The 26724-nt window shown below is 40.6% G+C and overlaps 2 protein-coding genes across 5 annotated transcripts in view; both read left to right on the plus strand.

The window, feature by feature from the left end:
* Positions 1-26724, plus strand: part of LOC106580806 (limbic system-associated membrane protein) — a 1288197-nt gene that overhangs the window by 822800 nt on the left and 438673 nt on the right. Inside the window, exon 1 of one of the 4 annotated variants that reach the window (XM_014162257.2) lies at positions 5139-5349. The exons of the other annotated variants lie outside the window; for them this stretch is intronic. Within the exon in view, the coding sequence (XP_014017732.1) occupies positions 5286-5349 (64 nt within the window). The 5' untranslated portion in view covers positions 5139-5285. Of the gene's footprint in view, positions 1-5138; positions 5350-26724 lie in introns of those variants that run through there. 4 annotated transcript variants of the gene reach the window in all.
* LOC106580812 (uncharacterized) lies at positions 12518-14617 on the plus strand. Its single transcript, XM_045703618.1, has 2 exons — positions 12518-13208; positions 13328-14617. Exons 1-2 carry the CDS (start codon positions 12757-12759, stop codon positions 13560-13562), a joined length of 687 nt encoding a protein of 228 aa, XP_045559574.1. The 5' UTR covers positions 12518-12756; the 3' UTR covers positions 13563-14617.

Below are 26724 nucleotides of genomic sequence, written 5' to 3' on the forward strand. Positions count from 1 at the left end.
CAAACACCCTATGTGTCTCCACAGTGAATTGGTTACATTTGTGTATGTTCAGTCACAGCAGAATAACTGTCACTGTCTAACTGTCCCACATCTTCCTGGCTCCAACTGAATTTACAAGCAAACTCTAAATATTGTCTGTATTTAGAGTGTACGTCCTTGAGAGTGTATTTCTAAACTTTGAAGTATTTACTGTATGTCAAAACTGAACTGTTTTTTGACTTCGCTCTTCATCTCAAAGCAACCCCTGAGGGATTCAAGAGTAAGAGTAAGATTTCCATTTTTGTCATTTAGCAGAAGCTTTTATCCAGAGTGACTTATAGGAGAAATTAAGGTTAAATGCCTTGCTTAATGGGGCATCGAGAGATTTTTCACTTAGTCGGCTCTGAGATTCAAACCAGAGACTTTTCGGTCACTGGCCCAACGCTCTTAACCACAAGGCTACCCGCTGCCCTTAAGATCACTGCGATGCAGTGCCTTAGACCGCTGCGCTACTCAGGAGGGCCAGTTTGATGGTTTGATATACGGATTATTGACCAGATGTCAGAGAGAATTTATAAGTGAACTTTTGGGAAATGTGGAAAATGAAGCCAAGATCCACTAGGCCTACTATTCCTCCCTAAGACCTCATGAGAAGAAAACTGCAACATTTGAGCATTGATCATTCAAATCACATATGCCGAATACAACAGTGAAATGCTTACTTACAAGCCCTTAACCAACAATGCAGTTCAAGAAATATATTTACTAAATAAGCTAAAGTAAAAAATGTAAAGTAGCACATTAAAATTGCAAAACAATAACGAGGCTATATACATGGGGTACCGGTACTGAGTCAATGTGCCGGGGTACAGCTTAGTCGAGGTAGTTTGTACATGTAGGTTGGGGTAAAATGATTCCCTCTGTATTTGTTTCAATTGGATAATTGGATGGATTTTCATTTCCTACGGGTACTGTATGTAACAACACACTAATATATCACACTACTATTGGGTACTACAGAACAATATGGATGCCCTGGCCCCTGGGTGCCACTAGCCTGATCCCAGATCTGTTTGTGCTATTATATCAACTCTTTGTCATGCCAAACATGGGTACCAGTATGATAGCACAAACAGATATGGGACTGGGCTAATGGCACCCTCAGTATCTATATTGTTCAGTAGTACCTAACATTAGTGTGATACATATGGTGTAGTTGTGTACAGCATCCAAACTTGATATGACAAGGAGTGGCAAGGAGTGGCGTGATGGCACAAACAAACAGGTACCCAGGCTAGGGTGCCATTTCATGTCAATTCTAACCTAAATATCTGTTTCCTGCAGTATAATTTGATAGCAAGCTGTGTAGTTTATGTCAATCAAAGCATCCTAATTCATTATGAATATGACACATTTGCGACAACAATATTGAATGTGAATTGGAGACGGCCCACTAGCATCGGCAAATATAATACTGTATATGGTAAAGTGGGAGTTGAGACACTATATAGAGATTGGCAGAGGACAATCTAAATTAGGAATGAATTTAGCTCCAGGCCAAAGGGTTTTTTAATAAAACATACACATTAGAATTGGAAATACCATCAGATATTCACCAGACTGAATTGGGATTAGATGCTCCTGTGAGTCTGTCTCCTTTATTTATCTGTGGTCACCTTAGCTTCTGAACGCTGTTTTCAATCAAAATACTATCAGGGGTAAGTACTGTACTGTATGTGTCATGGCTAAATGTTGTCAATATTCTTATTGTGATCCATAACCTGTCAGAAAGGGTGTTCTGACATGATGGTAATTGGGGGGAACATTTAGTAACGTAGATTTGGACTGAATAACTGGATAGAATAATTTGTTGGCCAATTTAATTCATTCATTGGGGCGTATCATTCATTTAGAGTTCATAAAAATGTAGCTGTAGGCTCAAAACATAAGTGTTGGCCAGAAATACCTTCAACACACACACACACATACACATTACTCGAAGATTAATATTTGGGGCGGCCAACCTGAAAGATCTCAGAGAAGTATAATCAGTGAAAAAGCCTTCAAATAAATGGTCATTAAGACAAAAGCCCTTAATCCTCTTTTGAGTGTTCCTTTGAGTAGACTCGCTATGGCCATCAAATTCTAATCTGTACCTTTGAAGCCAGTTCTACTGCTTTTTTAAATTCTTCCCCTCTAATCAGGGATTTAGACCTGGGACACCAGGTGTGTACAATTAATTATCAGGTAGAACAGAAAACAAGCAGTACTCTGGACCTCCAGGGTAAGATTTGAGTACACATGCACTATGGGCGGTCTCTCACAATTCCAAGAACTTTGTTCACACACCCCAAAATAGTTGCCACTCAAATTGCATTCACGTGTTAGTCACACTGAGCCTGTCTGTACTGTTGTGAGAGAAAGAAATGCGGAGGGACAAAAAAGTTCATAATTGAATTGGGCTCCAGCCATGAAAAATGCAAACTATGATAGGAATATCTGTAGACTCTTTAGGATTTTGTGTCCGACAATTTCAGATGGAGCTAATGCTTTATCAATGGCAGTCATCCATTGCCGGATGAATGACAACAGGATGATTTCCAACAAAAAAACACACAAATGGGTTGTCTTTTGATGGATGCAGCTTGTCTACACTTGTCCATCTGTGTTTATACAGCTAGGTGTGTCCACGGCCTTAGGGGTAATTGTGGTAGGGGATAGAAAATATTGTCCTGTGTTTTTGAGATTGTCCCCATCATGGCAGATTATTTTTAGCTCTCAAGGTTTGGGTATTTCAATTACAGTTTTCAAAATCAGCTTTCTTCCAAACAACAGTACATACGATATAAAAACAATGTGACAGTAGCTTTTTAAAACAGGCACAATATTAGCCCAAGATGTACTCTTAAGGACCTTACCGTTACTTCTTAAGAATTAAGAGTCTATTGACGCACCTGTGTGTGAATCTAAGTAACATAATATAAAAATCCACATCAAAATTTTAAACTAGAGATATCTGGGTTTTTGCATGGGCTGCGTCTCAATCTACCTTATCCACCTATGTCAGCCTTCTGCATCTGTGGTGGAAGGTGCATGAGCTGCAGTGGTGTTTGTCAGACTATGAGACATCCTGAAAATCGGCCTTCTCACGAAAACGTCTGTAGTGTCCGAACGGTTTGGCCTGAAGTCGGTAACCCTGATGTGCCAACTTCTGTCTGTAGCGTCCAAACAAACTAATATGTCCACACTGTGGAAAGGGGAGACTCTCACGAACAGGATGGTGTTCTGCATTTTGCTCTACGACCCTCACAAATGTCACGGTACTTGTCTGAAGGTAACCCATAAAAAAATATGTCAATGCGTTTCTATGGGCTATAGTAGCCCTCAACAGCTTAGACTTTTATCTGCACACAGATAACACTCCTTCGCATGAGAAACTAACACGCTCTTTCACACATTTCACAATTTGTCACATGGCATGTGTCGGTTGAGCAAGCAAGCTGTGGTGACCTCATGTTTATTCACTGCGACCTGCATGTCTTAAATATCCCAATGAAATGACAAAGTCATAGAGATAGCCTACACATGAGAGGTTTTGTTGAAATAAATAATTTGTACTGACAACTGAGAAAACATTATGACAACTGACTGCAGTCCTTGACCAGATGCTCTTACAGGACATGCTGCTCGTAAATACATTCTAATGGGATGGTGTCTAAACTACAGGGATCTCATTGATTACTATATCAGACAGTAACTGAAATACTATTCAGCCTTGGATGTGAATTGTGTACACACAATGGTTCTCTAGCAGAACATTTCACAATGAAAAGCTTGTGGTTCACGTGGTGGTGTATAACAGGTGGAGAACAAGGGTAATTCAATATTCAATAAGGTGTGTTATACATCACATCCAGACATCCTCATGAGCCACTTTGTTTTTCTTTTCAATTATTGAAGCTGTAATGTCTTTGGCATTCATACTTAACAAATGACTAAGATCTGAGCATAATTCAATTCAGCAACACCAGTCATGTAGCTCACCAGGGCTTACAAGAGGAGACTGAGTTTTAGAAGCAGGATACAAAGGCATGTTCAGGCAGCATCTGCTTTCATTGCTATCACAATCAAATCTAGTAAGATTCAGTAAGAAAAAACAATGCTTTATCATAAAAAAGACAGGGTTGCCACACTGAATGAATTTGCAAGATTTGTTTGTATTTGCCTTGCTGTCAGTCGTGGACATGTAAAACGATAGATGAGAGGACAGTGTTTGGCTGGCAGTAGAGAGAGAGAGGAATAGAGTGTCTTTACAAACAGCCCACCCCCACCTTGCCTGCAGGTTGAATGAAGCTCTCTTACCAAATGTCACTATTAGTATTCCATAGATTTCCGTGCTGCTATCTTTCTTTCCTGTCCTCTGCCAAGCCTCACCTCTGGTAGGGACACACCTCATGCAGTACAGAGGACCTTTGTCATTGGTTTACAGAGGGTAGCCAAAGGTTGCTCCTCTCTTGAGGACTGCTGTGTGGCTGTGGAGGTGTTGAAGGGTTCATAGTACGTAGCTAGAGAGATCTCTTTCAACCAGCATGGGTTCTGGGACTTTATTTAGGAAATAATGGTATTGTTATCACAGATTGCATATCACACGCAATGAGAGAATCAATCTGGATTAACTTGCTGAATTAACTGTAATTGTGTGAATATGTCCTGATTGTTTTATTGGTTTTATAGTAACCTGTGCATCAGAGAGATCTGAAGGTTATGGCTGGAGTAGCTACAGTGGTGTTAAGAGGGAAAATAGATCATGGAAGCATGTACATGGATATAGACAGTGAGAAACACAGTCATTAGAATATGTCAGATGTGAAATAAATGTTTCAGAATGCTATTCTAGATGACAGGCATGCGTGTGACTGTCGATCCATAAAGCTTGCTGAAATGTCAATTAAATTGCACAATTAACACAGTTGGAACATAGGCTGGCCGGTTACTCCCCGTGCAGCATGAGTCCTTTTCCTCATCAATAATCAGATGTCCAACTGGTGTTTTTCTAGGTACTTGCTTATCCACTAGGTGGCGGTGACGACTAGGACAGGCAAGTGCTGAAGCGCACAACTATTCGTGATTGCAAAAAGGATGCGTTTAGCGCTCGAGCACTTGAGTTGTAGTTTTAGTGCTCTGCAGCATTAGGACATAGCGTTGGTGCTATACGCACTCTGAGCATCATTTCCACCAAAAAACGATACTGCCTGCTCACGAAATTATTGCAAGAGAGGAAAGGTTTTGGAGCTGACGAGGACAACATGAATTCCTTCTGGATATACACAATTTGGATACCGGGGTTCTTTTTCTTCTTTGGATTTCAAGGTACGGGTTGTATTCTAGTTCATTTTTAATATAATTATGTTGCTTTAGATTACTAGTCACATTCCTCTTCTCAGTTTGGAGTTACAGCGGGATTCTTTGTATGTACCTACGCCTGCTGAGCCGCTGCTTTTGCAGCTTTGATCGGCTGGCTACCTCTGGTGTCTTCTACGACTTATTATTTATCCCATATATTTATTACGTTCTTCCTTGCCTATTTATTGCTCTTAGATTGACATAAATAATGTACCGATGCTTTTGCATCTTTGATCGGTTGGCTACTTCTGGTGTCTTCTACGACTTATTTATCCCCTATATTTATGGCGTTCATCCTTTCCTATCTATTCCTCTTCGATTGACACAACTACTGTATTTACGCACACGTAGGCTACACTTACACACACGCAGAGGGGAATATATTGAAAAGTACTTGCAAGCTTGTTACCTATCTGATCCTACAGTGAGATCTCCCCACAAAGTAGAACGTTCAGTAGGCTACAGTGACAGATGAAGCCATCATCTTCAAAAGCTACAAAAATCAGCCAGACATGATGAGTGTCATCAGTTCTATAACCACAAAAATATAGCAACATGATTCAAACTCGGCAGGGGCATCACAGAAAAATAACTTCCGAAATAATTTAATAACTGGTGGCTTTAGCAATTTCCTATGAACTCTCGCCACTGAATGTCTCCTCCTCCAACCCCCCCAGCCCCCCACTTACTTTGAAATGTGTTGGTGTCATCTTCAAGTACTTTTCAATATATTCCCCTCTGTGTGTGTAAGTGTAGCCTACTGAACTTTCTACTTTGTAGGATCAGACAGGTAACAAGCTTGGCTGAACTTCCTTATGCCTGGTGGTCTCATGGCAGCATCTGAGGGTTGGCCTGCACAGGATTTGAACCCACTACCTTGTGGCTCTCAGTCCAACTCCTTTTGTATGCTGTTGCCAAGAGGTTCAGTGTTCTTTTGGGTGTTCCTGATGATGACCAGTTACCCAAAGACCCCTGTGTGCAGACTAGTTCTAATTTGGTGAATGATTTCCATTGTGACATGACTATTGAAGTAATTTGGTTAATTGTCTGATTCTAAAAGGAGTTGTGTGTGCAGTTATGGTGAGCTGTGAAATCCAGCACAGTAGTCAATAAACAACTCAATGGGGCTTAATTAGGAAATTGATTTGAATGAAACCACAACCTCCACAACCTCCAACAACACTAGGGGCTTCCAGCTCTAACTTATGAAATGTCTAATATATTCTCTATGAAATGCAATGCATGATTCAGCCTTATCATGACAGTAGAATGAATGTTATAGGCAACTGCCAGGGGATGTCGTATGAGGTCTTCCTAATATACACAAGCAGGGCTTTTTATTTAGGAGCCACAGTGCACCTCGAAAAATGTAACATTCTAGCTTTGATATCTCAAATATTTCTCATTGTGCTTCTACATTTCCTTGTGTGCGGCTCCATTTTTCAACTTGTAAAAGTCAGAGGAGAGCCCTGCCTAGGTCTGTTTACATGGAACCACAGCAGGAGAGACACAGCAGCATTTTCACTTTGATCTCCAACAGAACCCTGTATGCTTAACCAGTCTGGCCATGTCTCACGCCTTGGGGCGGTGTCACAGGTTGGTGGCCTCGACCATGTCTGGTCCTCCTCGCTGGCCCACTTTTCCTCTTCATCTAACTTTAAATTACCCTTGTTGTACTAACGTAATGCTCATCTGTTAAATTAAATGGTGTAGGCGAGTCAACATGCTGCTCTAAATGCCCACTGTTAATGTATCTTTGGAGATGGAGCCTCTTCTGAGTCCAGTACAGCCAACACGGTTAACTAGTAATGAAACTGCACCATAGATCACTATTGAAGTCAGGAGAAAGTAAAGTGTTTAGTATGGCTGCTTCATAGAGCACATGTACTGTATTTGCTCTTCATAGAGCACATGTACTGTATTTTCTCTTCATAGAGCACATGTACTGTATTTGCTCCTTATAGAGCACATGTACTGTATTTTCTCTTCATATTGCACATGTACTGTATTTGCTCTTCATAGAGCACATGTACTGTATTTGCTCTTCATAGAGCACATGCACTGTATTTGCTCTTCATGGATCACATGCACTGTATTTGCTCTTCATAGATCACATGCACTGTATTTTCTCTTCATATTGCACATGTACTGTATTTGCTCTTCATAGAGCACATGTACTGTATTTGCTCTTCATAGAGCACATGTACTGTATTTGCTCTTCATAGAGCACATGCACTGTATTTGCTCTTCATAGATCACATGTACTGTTTGGGGCTTTCATTGCACATCATATCCAGTAGTGGATTGTTCCCTTACATACTGTATGTTGAAAAAGAAACATGACTTTGCAGTTGAAAAAAGAGGAAGAAAACAGCAGTTTGGCCTTGTGCCATGCATTTTCTTTCTTTGTTTTTTGGTTCGTCCTTTTCTGATGGGAAGTATTAGGAACCTTGAGGTACAGAGTTGTTTAATGGTGTTGATGCTGTTAATCTTTTCTGAGGAAAAATGACTTTTGTCAATTATTCAGAGATGGCATAGCTGTGGATAGAATTTAATGTATTTCTTATTTTTCCGGTAATACAAATAATTGCCTTTCATGTGGTGATCAATTCACACTAGGTTCCTGGGAGGAAAACGATTGTGAAATATGCTTATTCTAAGGAAAATAGTGACATCGCCTCGAAACAAGAGAAATTCTCCTTCAATAAAGACAGAGTATGCTAGATTATGTAATCTGGAATGGTTTCTGGGATTAACCCCAAAACAGCATTGGATGGAGAACTCAGAAATATTACCCCATACCCATTAAATAAACCTTCAGAATGTCAGGCGCACAAGGAATACACACACATTCAGAAATGAATTGGAAAGAGAGAGTTAAACAGTCCGAATAATTAATGCAATCAGATGATTTGTATTGATGCTCTCTCTCGCCTGGCCTTTCACTGGAGTCTGTGTTGATCTCTCTTTGGGGACTCAGGATTTCCCCCCTCACGAGAGACCACAGACTCCCCCTATTGAAACAGATCCAACTGAATTGACTTGTGTGTTTTTTGGGTTCTTCCTAAATTCCAACCATGTCTCTCTGTGGTTGGTTGTAGGCAGGATGTGGTGGGGTTCCTCTGAGGTGATATGGGCTGGGGAATGATGTAAATACTGTACTGTGGCCACAGGGAGAGAGGGGGGGGGGAGAGAGGGAAGCAGAGACAGGGCTGAGTTGGGTCTGGAATAAAAGACAATAGAGTGGAATCGCAGCAATAAACTGTTATACTTTATACTCCCCCCGCGCCGCCTCGCTTTCGGCTTCTTTAATGTCCGCAACACTCCACTTCTCAGAGCCCCATCCCAGGAAAATTGCAATTATCTCTGTGTTCCCTGTACAAGTCTTCTGGTGCCTGTGATCCTCTGGTACTTTGGGGTGAAACACGGATCGCTAACCGTAAATGTGTTGTCTGTTGGTAAGGCTTCTCTCCTCATCCCTTCAGGTCAATGTGCTCAGTGTAGTTGTTGTTGGTTTTCCAGAGCACAGGCATGCCTCTATAAGAAAATGTTGAAGATAAATACACAACGCAGAGGACGAGAGTACTAAAAACTAAATAGAGTACTAATGGTCAATAGGGAATTGTCAATGTAAATAGTTGGTCTTTAGTTCAACAGCTGTTTAGAATCTGTGGAATGTCAGTTCTGAACTCAGAGCTACGTGTGCCACGTTTTCATTGGTCTGTACATTGAGTCTGGAGCAGCATACTTGTTATTTGGCCATTGGCCCAGTTGTACTGCAAGGACATCTGATTGGTCAACCCCAGGCTAGGGTGGGGGGTTATAAATGGCATCCTGTTTCTTTGTTCTGTGGAGAAAAGCTGAGGGCAGGGAGAATGAACATCAACCATCTACCTCCCAGCATAACGTCTATGAATTGTCCTTTTCAAATAAATCTATTTTTCAGTCCCTGATTTGCTTTGGGGTTTATGTTATTGAAGAATAACATCAACTACTAACACCTCCCTTGAGCAGCTTACGCTAAACTCTCTTCAATACCTCCAGTGGGCACAGGAGAAGGATCTGTCCACATTGGAAATGAAAACTGCTGTACACTGTCTTAGGCTATATGCCCCCAGACCTTTGTAATATATGACAGGGTTGATTCCATTTAGTTCTGTTACTAACACATTTTATTGTTAAGCACTTTGCATTTATCTGACATTTCCTTCACAAAGTGAAAGCACACGTGGCGGATGCAGTGGCGACATGTTTAGCAGAGGGCTTTTATAAACTCCACGAGTCCACCTTCTGGCAGTTCGCGCATCTCTTTGTTGTTGATTCAAGTGAGGCATTTCTAATCAACATCCATACAAAATCCCTTTCTAAGTGTAAACTCTTTAATTAGATTTCAGTATCATCATAACAATGAATCTTTCAGGAAGACCAGCTCTATCTCTCTACTCTATGGAGTACTCCTATTCCAATTAGAATCACAATAACTATCATGCAGGTTGGAATCCACATACTTTATTCTCTTACGAGAGAAGCTGACAAATGCATCACGGCTGAAATTGGAGAATGGAGAAGCTGTACAAATGCGTAGAGGGAAGACAAAATACTGTATACCTCTATGCAAAAATCAAATCAATTTATCTTCATAATTCAGCAGATCTATACTGTACTACTTATGTTTATAGAAAGTCTTCTAATAACTATATAAAGATAAAATGAGGAGGCTCGTATTAGTATTATAATTCCTCTGCCTTCCAGTCCCTGACATTATGTTATCTGTTTCTGAATCTCATCTTGAAGTCCAACTTCAGAGGTTTTACTTCCTTTCATAGTGAAGCAAATCCAGGGTAATATTCTTGCTGGGTATAGAAGTAGTGTACCACTGTTGTAATGAAGCAAGCAATACTCCTTCTCTGCATGTCTTGAACAAACCCGTCTGATCCGGATTTCTGACCTCTATAACCGGCCTACTCAACCACCCGTCTGCATTTTTCATCAACCCAATGCTAATTGCAGTTGTTTCCCAGCTGTTTGCTGTCTGGCTGGATTAGGATGTTGTTGGTGTGTGTTACATGCACACAGGCACTTTAGGTTTTATCAGGGGAAAGGACATATGTGACTCGTTTCAGGAAGCTAGGCGTGTGTCGCAAGTCACGACTTCACAGGAGAGGCGTTTGAAGGTTTATTTAAATGTTTTTATCAAAATGTTTTTTTGGCAGAAATGCCTTCTTGAACATTTGAACTTTCATGTGCATTACGAATAAAGTTGTTAAATTATGAGCCTGGTTGGTTTAGCCACAGAAAAGGACAGGAACCTTCCCGCTAGCCATGATTGGCTGAGATAATGAATGGGCTGGACATGCCGAGAGGAGTTTCAGATTGGTCTGCCGTGGAGCTTCTGTCTTCTGTCTATAAAATTAGTTGCTCGTTATGAGTAGATAATCCTTTCTACTCCATTTTTTTTCTAAAGAAATAACGTTAGCCGTGGAGAAATGAAAATGTGTTGTTACTGCTCTCAATAATATTGCTGCCCTGAATTTATCAGGCGCTATCGACAAAGGTCAGTTGGAAAAAGTTGTGAAGGACTTCTTTCAGGAGGACGATCATACCATGCTGGCTCTCTCTGAATCTGAAAATGAATCAGACGATGTGAACCAGAGGGACTTGACACAACGGCCAAGCAAGCTGTACAAACAAAACGGAAACGACACAGGACGTCTGATTAAATGAAAGGGGTTGCAGTCTGCCGTGAAGTGTTCATCCATGTATACGGGTAAGAGTCTAGCTACTGTTTCAGATATTATACGTTTCTAATTTTGTCAGAAAGTTGTTTTCATTGCAAGATCATTGCAAGTTAAAGTGTACTGGTAGCTAACTGACGTTAGATGGCTGGCTCGCTAGCTAACATTACGTGTATGATCTGTGGAGTAACATTGTCTCAGAAAGCCATTTGCATTGCTAGTTGTAGCCTAATGTTAGCTAGCTAACTAGCTACCATTGAACCTATTTGGTTAACTTTAGCTAGCTATGACAATTGGTTTGTAGTGCTAGTACTCTATGGATTGGGATTATGGTTCATTGTTTAGCTAGCTAGCTATATGTCTAAACAAAAGACTCCACTTCGCCAGATGATTACATGACCCGTCAAGTTAACCAGGTGTGTCTGACGGTGATTACGGCTATCTATTGTATGATAATGCTAAAATACTTGTAAATGGAATTTGTCTTTCAGCATCAGTAAAACACGCCTGACTCTCCTCCACCAGTCATACAAGGAGAATGGTCTAATGCCTCCCATCAAAAAGAGAGCTGGCCCAAGCTAGCACTTGTTCAACGTGATCAGTCTGTCTACCAGAAGATGGTTGCTGACTGCAAGACCACCTGTCAAGACCTGCAGTTGTCTCTGGGGGCCTCTACTGAACCAGCAAGCAAAGACATCAGGATGCATTACAGCTTTGATTTTGCTCAACAAGTAAGCAATATGTCCTCCTTTATACTGATTAAGGACATACACTACTGTTCAGAAGTTTGGGGTCACTTGGAAATGTCCTTGTTTTTGAAAGAAAAGCAATTTTTTGGTCCATTAAAATAACATCAAATTGATGAGAAATACAGTGTAGACATTGTTAATGTTGTAAATGACTATTGTAGCTTGAAACAGCAGATTTTTTATGGAATATCTATGTAGGCGTAGAGAGCCCCATTATCAGCAACCATCACTCCTGTGTTCCAATGGCACGTTGTGTTAGCTAATCCAAGTTTATCATTTTAAAAGGCTAATTGATCATTAGAAAACCCTTTTGCAATTATGTTAGCACAACTGAAAACTGTTGGTCAATTAAAGAAGCAATAAAACTGGCCTTCTTTAGACTAGTTGAGTATCTGGAGCATCAGCATTTGTACGTGCGATTACAGGCTCAAAATGTCCAGAAGCAAAGACCTTTCTTCTGAAACTTGTCAGTCTATGCTTGTTCTGAGAAATTAAAGCTATTCCATGTGAGAAATTGCCAAGAAACTGAATATCTCGTACAACACTGTGTACTACTCCCTTCACAGAACAGTGCAAACTGGCTCTAACCAGAAGAGAAAGAGGAGTGGGAGGCCCCGGTGCACCACTGAGCAAGAGGAAGAGGATATTAGAGTGTCTAGTTTGAGAAACAGACGCCTCAAAAGTCCTCAACTGGCAGCTTCATTAAATAGTACCCACAAAACACCAGTCTCAACGTCAACAGTGAAGAGGCGACTCCGGGATGCTGGCATTCTAGGTGCACTATCCTTCCGACCCTATGCAGCCAGGTCCCATATACTTTTTAACTCCTTGCAAGTCTGGCTTGTTTGGTGTCTGCTGTGAAGGAATACCACAAGTCAACTACTTGATTGATGAAGGCATGTCATCCAGCAAAGGCAGGAGCGCATTCCTCAACTACATGCACCATTTCTTCACTAACTACGGAGTTGGGGAAACGTGTGGACATGAGTTGTGATAACTGCAGTGGCCAAAGCAAGAACACGTTTGTGCTCTGGTATTGTGCCTGGTGGACCATGCACAAGCTCCACCACAGTCTGGACCTTCACTTCCTGATCACAGGCCACACCAAGTTTGCCCCCGACTGGTGCTTCGACCTCATCAAGCCTCGTTTCAGAAAGCCCAGAGTGAACACTTTGTCTGAGATTTCCCGGGTTTGTGAAGGACAGCACTGTGACAGGGGTCAACATCCCACAGCTGGTTGGATTGGAGGATGGTACGGTGCTGGTGGAAGCTATGGCTGGCAACAACACCTGACTCTGTACTTCAGGCCGCTGCCACAGGTCAAGCAGTACCAGCACTTCAGGTGAATATAATTTCCATTGCATTGTATGAAGTTATTCTTCTTATCTAAACTTGGGAGGTGAATTGATGTTATGCAATGTTGTAATGTATTCTCATTTTTTTTGTTATTTCCTGTTTTAGAGCTTCAATGCTCTGGAACCTGTTGTTGTTGTCTCCAAGGAGCGTTCGGCTGCGCAACACTGACATCCTTCCTCCCATAGATGGTCTGCCTGTACAAGCACCACCTGTACTGGGCACAGTTAGACAAACGTATCTTTTTGAGAAGATCAGGGAAGTTTGCGACGAAGAGGCTATGGACATCACATGCCCTGCACCAAAGTCAAGGGCAGGACAGAAACAGGCTCTCCAAATATAGATTCCCTTGCCCTGTGTCTGCTTTTATCCTTCGTAAAAACACCATTTCAAATTTTGCTACATAAGACCGAATCAAGGCGATCAGTCACATATTTAGGGACATACAGTATGTTTCTGTTTGGTACCTGGACTAATACGTACCTAGCCTTTGTTTTCCCAGTCCTCTCTACAACACCTGGCATACGTAATAATGTGCTTCAGTGACTCCAGAATAGGCTCGGAAACATTATAATATTGTTATTATTATTATTCTCTCTCGATTTATTAAAAATGATACAAAATGTCTCAAGAAATGTTAGGATGTGGTGAACCTTGAAGGAAAGCAATTTGTCTCATGTTCCCTTTAATATTCACTCCCATCCTTCTCCTCTGGAATCCAGACCCTTAACTGTTTTCCCAAAGCTCCGTAATTAAGATCGACTTCATAATTGTTAATGGATCCGTTTCAGACCGCGATTTCCCTCGTAATAGACTATAAGAAACAACCACTGACTGACAGATAGTGCTGTCTTGGTGAGTGTTCTGTTTCACAATATTTAGACTCTGAGCTTTGGAGAGTTGTTATAAACCTACAGCTTTTAGTTTTAGTTCTGTTTCCAGTCTTTCCACCAGCCAGACAGCATGTTGGTTTGACATGCGTGCAACAGGGAGTGTTTTCTATTTTCTTGTTTATCGGGATGCCGAACCTATCCTCCAGAGATTTGAGATTTAATATGAGGAAATTTCACTTTGTAGTTTTAATTAGTACATTTTTCGCTTTTGAGTTCAGTCGTAGGAAAAACTGGTTGTAAGCTCTCTTTTCCTCAAACATGATCTTGTTTCCAGTCCGATAATGAATCAACAAATCCCAATGCACTAATGGAATTCGATGACTATTGCGTAGAGAAAGTTGGACACACAATGACTGTCATTGTAAAGGTACCTGGGCTGTGGGAAGCTGGTCCACACATTGAAGTGAGACATTAAAATTGGATCACTGATAAAGAAGTAATGTGACGGCTAAACGTCAGTACCTGTATACATCAATCATAGAATAAAGTCTGAGTTAAGAAGTTATTTATCTCTGCCTGTTTTTTGAGTGTGCCAACTTGTTTACCAGGAAGTAGTCCTTTTTGTGATGTTTTTCTTGGGTAAGATCTATCACTGGATGATTTTCATTGTTGTTGACCACCCCTCCTATTTCCCTTGTTTGTTGAAGCTCATAGGCCTACCTGCACTATAAGAAATGTACAGTTACACACAGAGGAAGATAATTATGTTTGCCAAAATACCTCTAGGTACTACACAGCACCTGTAATGGCATTTCATTCCGATCTTAACAATTTTTTGCTCATTTGCTGATTGATACGGTATCAATTAATGTAATGACGTTATTTTTCATGGTAACTTATCATCCTGTGATCCCTTTGTGATGTCGACTAATTAACTGAAGATAAATCATTGACAATGTTAAGGAGTAAAAAGAATAGCTGTTTTAGTTGTACAGTACGTGTGTGTGTGTTTGTGTTTACCAATCATACATCAACAAGAATATCTATATATATCCAGAAGGTATGACTTTAGAGATCTTCAGTCTTCCAAACAAGGTAGTTTATCAAAGTAGCACAATATGAGGTAACCTGACAACAGAGCAGTATGTCTGAGAAGAATCAAGAATCTGTGAGATGTTTTACTTTATAAGTGCATAAACACATTTTGTAGAGTACTATTATTGGAGCGCTGAAGGACAGACATTTTTCTTCTGACAAGAATTATGGAGTGTTCATCTCTCTTTCTTTCTTAATTAGTATGCTGACACGGTGATCCTTTTAAGAACTGCAACGCCAGTCTGTGTCATTGCGTTTGGCAGTCTGTTCTTAATTTCTTCATTATGACAGCCACTAGTAACACATTCAAGATGTATTATATTTCCCAGGCATGACTGCTACTGGCCTGCTCCCGCTCATTCCTACAGGGAGCGGGGAGTGGGAGCAGAGAGCTGGCAGCAGCAACACGGGAGGAATCCTTAATTGGTTTGTGAGGAAATTCTGGGTGAGATCGGATGACATCGTGCCCAGCATTCCTCCTTCAGGAGCCAAAATGAGCCTGAGAAAGGAAAAGAGAGAGACTTGAAAAGGCATTTGGAACCACATGCGAAATAAAGAAGTAGCCCAGTCTTTCTTCTTCCTCCCCCAGTTATCACAGCAATCAAAATGAGGCCTCCACCCCATGTAGTGTCAGCTGTTACATTCGCTTTCCCTTTCATCCTGTATTTTTGCCACTGCGTTGCAGTGCCTCAATGAGCGATGTGCATCTGCTAAGAGAGAACACCTTTGGCAGCTTGAATACTCCAAGCTCCCGTTCTCAAAATATACAAGCATCTTACCCCAGAGTGGTTGGTGGGGTTTTATTACTAGAGGCACTGACTTTGAAAAACAATTGAAGCCTAGCACTTGTGTTGACAGTATGAAACAAGCATTAAGATTTGAAATATTCTTGCTTCAGAAAGCGTTATTAGCCTTCAAGTCCTTGCCTCCTCCTTTTGTTTCCTCAATTTCAAATTAATTTTGAAAGGAATTGAGGAACAAGGACAGTGGAAGCAAGGATTTGACAGCTAGTAAAGTTTTCAGACAGCCATAGTTTCTCCTATGATGTGCTTGGCTTTTACCATGAGCCCTTATGTTTGGGTAAAAGACAAGCATTGCGCATTAGAGGTCATTCATTTGAGCACCAGCCTTGACATTTTTTGTTTGTTTGTCAGTCAAAGCATGTATCTACCATTATTAAAAGGATAAATTCATACAACATAACGCAAAGCATTTTCTAAAGACTCTCTTGTCTTGTCTTTGTTATATACTGTATGTCCAGAGAAATAGAAAAAACAATCTATCACATTTAATCATGCGATCTTTCCCACGTCTACCACTGTCCTCTCGCTGGTCAAGCTTGCTTTGGTGATCAAACATGTCTTGCTGATATTGTTTTAAATGTGATTTGCATTTTCGCAGACACCCCTTACATTTCCAGAAATAATAAACAAATGTGTCACCATGAGCCAGCATGAATTCAGTCTTGAATAATTTACTGACTTGTTTATGGGAAACTCTCAATAGCAACCCTGGGCTTTGAATTGTTAATCAACATGAGAATCTGAGACTAATGCGACTCCATCATGATCTTTAATTAGGATTTTGTCACTTTTAGCAGCCAAATTAGCATCATGTTTTCCTGGGAAGCATTCATTTGACTGTAGCGATTTGAAATTGGTAGATTATCAGATGATGAATATGCCGCAAGCAGCGATGACAGTGAACCAGTCGATCTGCTTTAATATGAAGGCCAGCATCCCGGAGTCGCCTCTTCACTGTTGACGTTGAGACTGGTGTTTTGCGGGTACTATTTAATGAAGCTGCCAGTTGAGGACTTGTGAGGCATCTGTTTATCAAACTACCAACTCTAATGTACCTGTCCTCTTGCTCAGTTTTGCACCGGGGCCTCCCACTCCTCTTTCTCTTCTGGTTAGAGACAGTTTGCTCTGTTCTGTGAAGGGAGTAGTACACAGCATAGCCTTCATTTCTCAGAACAAGAATAGATTGATGAGTTTCAGAAGAAAGGTCTTTGTTTCTGGCCATTTTGAGCCTGTAATCAAGCCCACAAATGCTGATGCTCCAGATACTCAACTAGTCTAAAGAAGGCCAGTTTTATTGCTTCGTTAATCAGCACAACAGTTTTCAGCTGTGCTAACATATTTGCAAAAGGGTTTTCTAAAACAAAAACAAGGGCATTTCTAAATGACCCCAAACTTTTGAACGGTAGTGTATATTTGGTCGTGATCTTTGCAAAATAACTATTGTAGATGAAGCATTTGTTAGCTTGTTTGCTAACGCTCATTGATATAGGCTGTAGCAAAAGCTAAATAAAGAGACATTTTACTGGTTGAAGTTGAAGGTTTTTTAAAGTATAATGCATTTGATTTGCGATCATGACACAAACATTATATTAAGGACATTCATAGGAGCCTTAAAATCTCATTCTAATAAGCAACATGTAAATAGCCCCTTTTTCTGCTGACGTTCTATAAGAACCCCGAGTTCTGCCATCAACTTGTGAGCATCGCCCTCGTGCATCAATGTTTGCAAACACAGAAAGGGGCCTATTGCAGGGCTATTTGGTTTAGACTTGCTCTCTCTCTCACACACGTTTGTTGATTTGGAGTGGGTGTTTATGAACTCCTCCCAGTGTGGCATCCCGGTGTATCCAAAATCAAATCAAAATCTTGGAGAGGATATCTCTGGTCAATGACGAAAGGTGTTCCGTAGCGTGTGTCCATCGCATTGACGAGAGCCACACTGGCTTTATGCAAAACGGGAAAAACTACATTCTTGGTGGGTAAAGTGGCCGACCACGCTCTGGGAGGGCGGATTGGGGGCCCCAGCCAAGTGAGACCCCAGAAACAGAAGGCATCTCAATCTGTTGGATGGTGTGTTTGTTTACTTTTACTGGGAAAATGTCCTTGGCTCATTCCGGTGCTTGGGGTCCCCTGTAGTGCTGGCATTCTATTGTGTGAAAGCAAAGCAGTAGAGAGCAGAAACCCTTTCACCAGGAGACACACAACACTGTGGCAAAGCTGCACTGCTTTGTCCTTGAACTCCTGCAGTAATTCTTGACACGTTGGCCCGGGTCGGTCCGACTTGGGAGAGGGCGGACCTATGGATGGAGCTTTGTTTATGTTTGGGTCTATGTATAAAAAAAGTGGCACCACAAATAAACTCTTTTGCAGTGGCTTGTACAAGCTAAATCAACGACACATGGTGGATTCTTAAAGAATTTAGACCCCTTGACTTTTTCCACATTTTGTTACGTTACAGCCTTATTCTAAAATGGATTAAATCATTTCTTTTCTCTCATCAATATACACACAATACCCCATAATGACAAAGCAAAACAGGATTTTAGAAATATTTGCAAAGTTATTAAAAGTAAAAAAATGAAATGTTAATGTGATAAGTATTCAAAACCTTTACTCAGTACTTTGTTGAAGCACCTTTGGCAACGATTACAGCCTCGAGTCTTCTTTGGTATGACGCTACAAGCTTGGCACACCTGTACTTGGGGAGTTTCTCTCATTCTTCTCTGCAGATCCTCTCAAGCTCTGTCAGCTTGGATGGGGAGCGTTGCTGCACAACAATTTTCAGGTCTCACCAGAGATGGTTGATCAAGTCCGGGCTCTGGCTGGGCCACTCAAGGACATTCAGAGACTTGTCCTGAAGCCACTCCTGCATTGTCTTGGCTGTGTGCTTAGGGTCGTTGTCCTGTTAGAAGGTGAACCTTCGCCCCAGCCTGAAGTCCTGAGTGTTCTGGAGCAGGTTTTCATCAAGGATTTCTCTGTACTTTGCGCCGTTCATATTTCCCTTGATCCTGACTAGTCTCCCAGTCCCTGCCGCTGAAAAACATCCCCACAGCATGATGCTGCCACCACCATGCTTCACAATAGGGATGGTGCCAGGTTTCCTCCAGACATAACACTTGACATTGAGGCCAAAGACTTACATTTTGGTTTCATCAGACCAGAGAATCTTGTTTCTCATGGCTGTCTTGTGCCTTTTACTGAGGTGTGGCTTCCGTCTGGCCACTCTACCATAAAGGCAGAGATGGTTGTCAACTGTAGGACCTGTATATAGACAGGTGACGTGACATGACTATCATTAACCTCTATGGGCTAGGTGGGACGCTAGCGTGCCACCCGTGGTGCACTCCATCAACAGCAGGTGCATTTCAAGAGCGGCAAATTTGAATCCAAATAAATGTCAAAATTCAAATTTTTCAAACATACAACTATTTTACACCCTTTGAAAGATAAACATCTCCTTAATGTAACCACGTTTTACGATTTCAAAAAGGTTTTACGGCGAAAGCATAAATTTAGAGTATGTTAGGACAGTACATTTACAAGAGTTGTGTGTAATGTTTTGTCAATTCAAAGACAGCGTCACCAAAACCATAAAACCAGCTAAAATGATGCACTAACCTTTTACAATCTCCATCAGATGACACTCCTAGGACATTATGTTAGACAATGCATGCATTTTTAGTTCTATCAAGTTCATATTTATATCCAAAAACAGCGTTTTACTATGGCATTGATGTTGAGGAAATCGTTTCCCTCCAATAACCGGCAGTCAAGTCAGCGTCACAAATTAAATAATTAAAATTAGAAAACATTGGTAAAATATTATATTGTCATTTAAAGAATTATAGATTTACATCTCTTGAACGCAATCAACTTGCCAGATTTAAAAATAACCTTACTGGGAAATCACACTTTGCAATAATCTGAGCACTGCGCCCAGAAAAATACGCGTTGCGATACAGACTAGACGTCATGTTGGGGAGATCTAAAATCGAAAATACTATGTAAATAATCCATTACCTTTGATTCTCTTCATCAGATGTCACTTCCAGGTATCACAGGTCCATAACGAATGTAGTTTTGTTCAAAAAAGCTCATCATTTATGTCCAAAAATCTCCGTCTTGTTAGCACATGATCTAAGCCAGCCGGACTTCTCGTCATGAACGAGGGGAAAAAATATATTTACGTTCCTTCAAACATGTCAAACGTTGTATAGCATAAATCATTAGGGCCTTTTTAACCAGAACATGAATAATATTCAAGGTGGACGAATGCATACTCTTTTATAACGTATTGGAACGAGGGTACCCAACATGAACTCGCGCCAGGTGTCTAATGGGCCATCATCGTTCCATGGCTCTTGTTCGGTCAGATCTCCCTCCAGAAGACTCAAAACACTTTGTAAAGGCTGGTGACATCTAGTGGAAGCAATAGGAAGTGCCAAAATATTCCTCAGCCCCTGTGTTTTTCAATGGCATAGGTTTAAAGGTAATACAACACATCAGGTATCCACTTCCTGTCAGAAAATGTCTCAGGGTTTTGCCTGCCAAATGAGTTCTGTTATACTCACAGACACCATTCAAACAGTTTTAGAAAATTTAGGGTGTTTTCTATCCATATGTAATAAGTATATGCATATTCTAGTTACTGGGTAGGAGTGGTAACCAGATTAAATCGGGTATGTTTTTTTTATCCAGCCGTGTCAATACTGCCCCCTAGCCCTAACAGGTTAATCTGATGACTGTTATTTATCAAATCAATTAACTACATTTAATTGTTACTCGATTAAATTAATCATGTAACAATTAACTCATTAGGAATTTGAGGCACCACAGGAAAAGTTGTTTAACTAGTTACTATCTCCTGACTTAAACTTTAAAGATATATAAATATTTCTTCCATCAATAAGTCACTTATTAATCATTACCTCATCAGTCTCATTCTGAACGTCGCATACTCCCTGATATCTGAAAGAACCCTAACCTTATTGATGAATCAGCAATACGCAAATTGGCTTAATTATTGATTTACTAACTAAATAATAACACAGAATACATAAACACGCACACGGTATAGGTTATTGATTAGACGTAATACAATGTTAAAACAGGTACCTAGTGGACTAACAACCGAATGCCTGATTGGTTATAAAAGGGAGGGATCAATACAAAGAGAGGGAAAGGGAGAGAAAGAGATTTAACCTATCGTTGTTACATTTAGAACCTACGCTCAAAGGAATAGTAATACTTTTCACATGAACCACCACTCATTCGGATAAGAAATGCAATATATATATTTACGGGTAGTTGTCTTTCTCTGCCGTCACTCTGTTGAAACCAATCGATCCGTCTATGGGGAGTGGCTTGATGTAAGGCTCTGTGACCTCTGGTGGACAACCAATGTGCTTAGCTGTAGAGCTTCTCTGGTAGTGAAGTATTTGTTAGAATAGGTACTTCAGATGTACCAGCGGTTGTCTGAGATGGGATGTCTTCCTTCCCCCCTCGTGTCTTTAGTCAAAGTTCTAGGACCCCTTTTACATGCACAGCTACAGACTGTGAATGTTCTGGTCTAGTCTTTATCTTCTTCACTCATCTTGAGTTTCAGAGTTTCTAACAATTTCAATGTGTAGCCGCTTTCTGGTCTGGTAGTTTCAACCATTCGTAACGTCCTGCTCACCGTACGTCTACTTGGTCTAATTTCGTTACCAAGGCTTTTATCGTAGGGCAAAAAGGGGGCGTTCCATCATGCCGACACAATCTCTGTACTCACTTTGGCGTGGTTACTGACTGGGCACAAGTTTATATGAAAAACAATTATCTCATTTAGAAGGCTAAAATCACATTGGTATCTTCACAAAAGTATTTTAATGTTTAATCATATATTTTATACAACATTTAGATGTAAAGTTGATACATAGAATGCGTACACTTTCAGAGTTACTTTGTTATACCATCCTTAATTACATCACAAAATAATAAGCAATATGACATGATTATTCTTTAGATCCCCACCGACCATTCCTAACATTTGGATGTCAAAAATAATGTTCCAATGTTTCCTTTTTATTGACGTCAAAGTTTTGTGGTAAAGAGTCTGTGGAACAAAGAGGTTTCAGTCTTCCCATACTAGAGAGCCAGAGGGAGAGTTTCTGCAAACTATTTATGACCGGCTGTTAAGTCAAAAACCGGCCCAACTCCCCCCTCTCCTGTGGGGGGGTCTGGCTATCTGTCAGCCACTGCCAAGCTGATTTGGCACCTTTGATCCTCACCAAGGAGAGAGAGTCATGACACAGGTGTGTGTGCCTTTCCAAATCATGTCCAATGAATTTAATTTACCACAAGTGGACTACAATCAAGTTGTAGAAACATCTCAACGGTGATAAATGGAAACATGATGCACCTGAGCTCAATTTTGAATTTCATAGCAAAAGGTCTGAATACTTATGTAAATAAGGTATTTCTGTGTTTAATTTTTTTTATACATTTGCCAACATGTCTAAAAACCTGTTTTCGCTTTGTCATTATGGGGTATTATGTGTAGATTGATGAGAACATTTAAAAATATATATATTTTAGAATAAGGCTGTAATGTAACAAAATGTGGAGAAGGGGGTCTGAATACTTTCCGAATGCACTGTAGATGACGTTTTGTAAATTCTTGAAACATACCATTCAAGAGTTAAGGCCCTTGACATGTCAAAGGGCTAATTTCCTCTTTCATAATCACTTGTCAGTGTCTCGCACTGAAGACCTAGGTAATATCCAGTGGTAAGAACACGGTGCCTATTGCTATAACTAACCAGAACAACCACAGGGTTAAAATGATTTACATGTTTTTGGCTTCTACAACAGCGACAGTGGTTTGTTACAGACTTAATAGTATTCCAATACTTTTAGGCGGGGCCTCACTGGCCGCACCTGCTTCGTATCTTTGTCGTGTTGGCTTGTATATTTCATTTGTATTTACAGTCCAAAGCACATATTGTGGGGCCAATGGCTTTTTAGCTTCCGAAGTGGATGTCTTTAATAATTGTTCTATTGTTCACTTGACCGTTGCCACATTGCTGTCCTGGCGCGATGAATCTGTAAAAGTTGCGGAGCACAGACGATTTGTGCTGCTAGGCAGCTCTCTAGAATATCTGGATGGGCTGATAGCAGAGTATGAAATACGTTTTGACCCATCCAGCTGTACTTTGCATCTGAATACATGCTAAAGCCGGTGTTGCTTCCCTGGGGTGGGTATTGTGGGATTCTCTATTGTTGATTTGAAAACTGCTACTCTATAGTGAATGTTGCTGTATCAAGTGCCTAAATGTCACACTGTCTTTGAGTGTCATTGTACTAAGGAACAATCAGTAATTGGGATTTTCCAATTAACTATGCAGAAGATAGTGTATAATACGTGCTTCAGTGCCAGGCATGTTTGAGGTAGACAGGAGCATCTGTTGATGCCGAGGAGGAGACTTTGAAGAGAGACACAGAGAGGAGACTTTTCACTGTGACAGACATGGGGTATGGGCCTCCACTGGGATTGGGGCTCAGGCATTAACCCCCTGTCTCCCTCCCATCCATTGAGGCTGCATGCACGCACACGCACACACACACAGCTTAGCTGTTAAGCCTTCTGTCAGTAGAGAGGAGGGTCCGATCGATGAGAGCGAGGCAATGATGTGCTGTCAGATAATATACGGGTGTGTTAGCCAGCCTCCTGCAAGACTGCGTGTCATATCATAACAGATGCATGCTGTCAAAGTGCTTAATGATGCCTGCTTTTCCCATGTTGTTGCATCATGCCACGGTCTTAATGTGCTGTAAGTGCACCTGACAACAAACTGCCAAGCTCTGTTGATTTGGATCTGGGGGTTAGTTGTCACAAACCCCCCTGACACAATGATTTCCTTCACAGCAAACTATGTACATTTAAGTAATTATGGATATAGCCTTGTGCCAATAATATCAAGCAAAAGTGTAGTATTTAATCTAATATTGAAAAAGATTAGAATATAGGCTACTATATAGTTATGTTTTTAAATCACTTTCCCAAAGCTTTATCAATACACCATAACATTAACAAAAGCTTGTTTTCAGAACTTTGCTGTTTGCTCAGGAATTCCATTTTACAGTAGCTAGAAAACACTTGGTCAACAAACAGGCTATGCTGCATTGATACTGATCATTTCTTGCAATGTTTATTATATATTTTTACCCCTTTTTCTCCCAAATTGGTAGTTACAGTCTTGTCTCATCGTCCCATACAGACTCGGGAATCTCAGAACCCAGAATCTCCAGTGGTACAGCTAGCACTGTGATGCAGTGCCTTAGACCACTGCGCCACTCAGGAGGCCCTATTTTTTTGCAATGTTAAAAGCTTACGGGAACTGCAGAGAGAAAATCTCAGACATTTCAAGTGGCATTACATTTCATTGAAGTTGTTGGCTGGGTGGCTCTCTGGAACTTTCAATGTCACATTCTTCATGTGGCTCCAAATATAGTAAGGATTATACTTGAATGAGACACACAATTCTGGTCACTGGTCTTTTTAAAATGCTTTAGGGAAAACACATGATTGTCTCAAGCTTAGCAGGCAGTTGGTTATATCATTATTTATCAACGTTTTTATATTAACCACTAATATAGTCACCTTAGCTGACATATTAATGATGTTTACTCATGGTAAAATGTTCTATAGAAATGGTCCTCCGTAGCTCAGTTGGTAGAGCAGCATTTCCTAAACTCAGTCCTAGGGGATGCACATTTTGGTTATTGCCCTAGCACTACACAGCTGATTCAAATAACCAAAGCTTGATGATGAGTTGGTTATGTGAATCAGCTGTGTGGTGCTAGGGCAAAAACCGAAACGTTCACCCCTTGGGGTCCCGAGGACCGAGCTTGGAAAACACTGTGGTAGAGCATGGTGCTTGCAACCCAAGGATAGTGGGTTTGATTCCCAGGACCACCCATATGTAAAATATATGCATGCATGACTGTAAATCGCTTTGGATGAAAGCGTCTGCTAAATGGCATATATTATTATATAAGACATTTTACCTACATTAAATGTTGCTATATAATGACATATTACCAGTTTCAGTGTAATTACTGTATCACCACTACTGGTATATTGGAGGGTAAACACCTTTATTCACCGCGAACAGAGAACCAGCGTTTTCCCACCTAATTTTTACCACTACATCACTGATCTCTACATGTAAAACATCTAGAGATTTTCCTTTCAAGTCCTCTGAGATTGACTATCTGTGTAGTTTTCTGTTTTGCTGTGTTAATGTTCTGTTTTCATTCTCTAAATGAGATGAACACGGTCTGAGATCAAAAGTGAGCAGCAATGGATGTCTGCAAATAAACATCAAGATAATCAAGACACTATTTTAAAGGCAGACAAAGTTCCTTTTAGATGAAAAACGAGTTGTTTGTTCCAAAAAGTTTCACAGGATTAGTGGTGCTCTTCAGAGGTAATGACTACACACAAACAGACGGTAATGACAACAGATAAACAGACATTAAAGTGATGCTCTTAACTGACTCACATGTGCTATTGAATTGGGGATTTTCATCATGGGACTGTGGCAGATTCCAAACTTTGGGGATGATGTGAAGGGGTGATAACAAAAGCATTTAACAACACTTAAATTGCACCTTCATTAGCTTTTCAAAATCCCTCAGATTTCTTCTTCTGATATGAGCACTCTAGATGAGAAAGTGACAATGTTGTTTGAATCCTTTTTTGTTGTTAAAAATACAGATTGGAGATGTTTGAAACCATTAAACCATGCTCAGAGGAGACAAGGTAAAGTTGGTAGGCCTACAAGCATTCCTAGATTAAAAAGTGGCTCTACTTCATTTTATAGTAAAATGCAAGTGTCTTCTATCTACAGTACAGTGCTTTTTGTGTGAGATCTGTTCAAATATTCCCCCTGGTTTATCAGAATGTAGTCTCAGATGCACACAGGCACAGAGAAGCAGACAAACTGCAAATTGCTGCTGTTTGTTCATTATCACTGCCCTGTAACCTTGAGTAAGGCTGTGTAAACTCCAGTGGCCGTCAGTGCCGTTTAAGATGAGGGAGGACTATTATTTTTTTTCATGAGCATGGCCTTTTTTTTATTTCACCATATTGGACGACTGTCACTCATATTCCATTCACCCAGTTCAAGGTAACAGCGATAGGTTTAGGCTACAAAATTATTCCTATACCCATCATGAGGTTGCTACAACCTAGCCTATGAAGGAAAGTTTACAACGTAGGTGCACGCAGGTCGAGAGAAAAATTGACGTGACAGTGACATATTCAATATCGCCTTTCACACAGTTGCCTGCATCTAGCTGGTATAGGGTGTAATCATTAGTCCAATAGTTGCAAACGAGTTTCTATTGGAAAATATTGTTCCTTTTGCATCCGTTTAAGAAACGTTTTTCCACAGAATGGGCGGAATGAAAACACCTCTGATCACACGTAAACACAGTTCACTTTCATAGCAGCCACGTGTGTATTCCTTCTCGCATCAATGCGCTCTCCTCTCACCATTTCCCTTAGCTTGTGGACTTCAATGCACATCACATCATCTGTATGTGACCAGGCAAAAAAAACTTTACGAACCAAACCACATCATAACCACTACGCACAGCCTACATCGTTGTCACCATATTAGCTAAAGTAATGTCAGAGTCAACATAGCTAAGATAACTAACGCCTTAGTAAACCTGCTACACTCATGCAGTAATGTTAGTGTAAAGTCAGTAAGCAGTTTAGCACATG

Source organism: Salmo salar, chromosome ssa20 (genome assembly GCF_905237065.1).
Source record: "Salmo salar chromosome ssa20, Ssal_v3.1, whole genome shotgun sequence".
Lineage (NCBI taxonomy): Eukaryota > Metazoa > Chordata > Actinopteri > Salmoniformes > Salmonidae > Salmo > Salmo salar.

Bases quoted from the DNA above. Each gene is read 5' to 3' on its own strand.
- LOC106580812 (XM_045703618.1), top strand. From the start codon at position 12,757: ATGAAGGCATGTCATCCAGCAAAGGCAGGAGCGCATTCCTCAACTACA. The intron at 13,209-13,327 runs GTGAATATAATT...TTCCTGTTTTAG, and splicing joins AAGCAGTACCAGCACTTCAG to AGCTTCAATGCTCTGGAACC.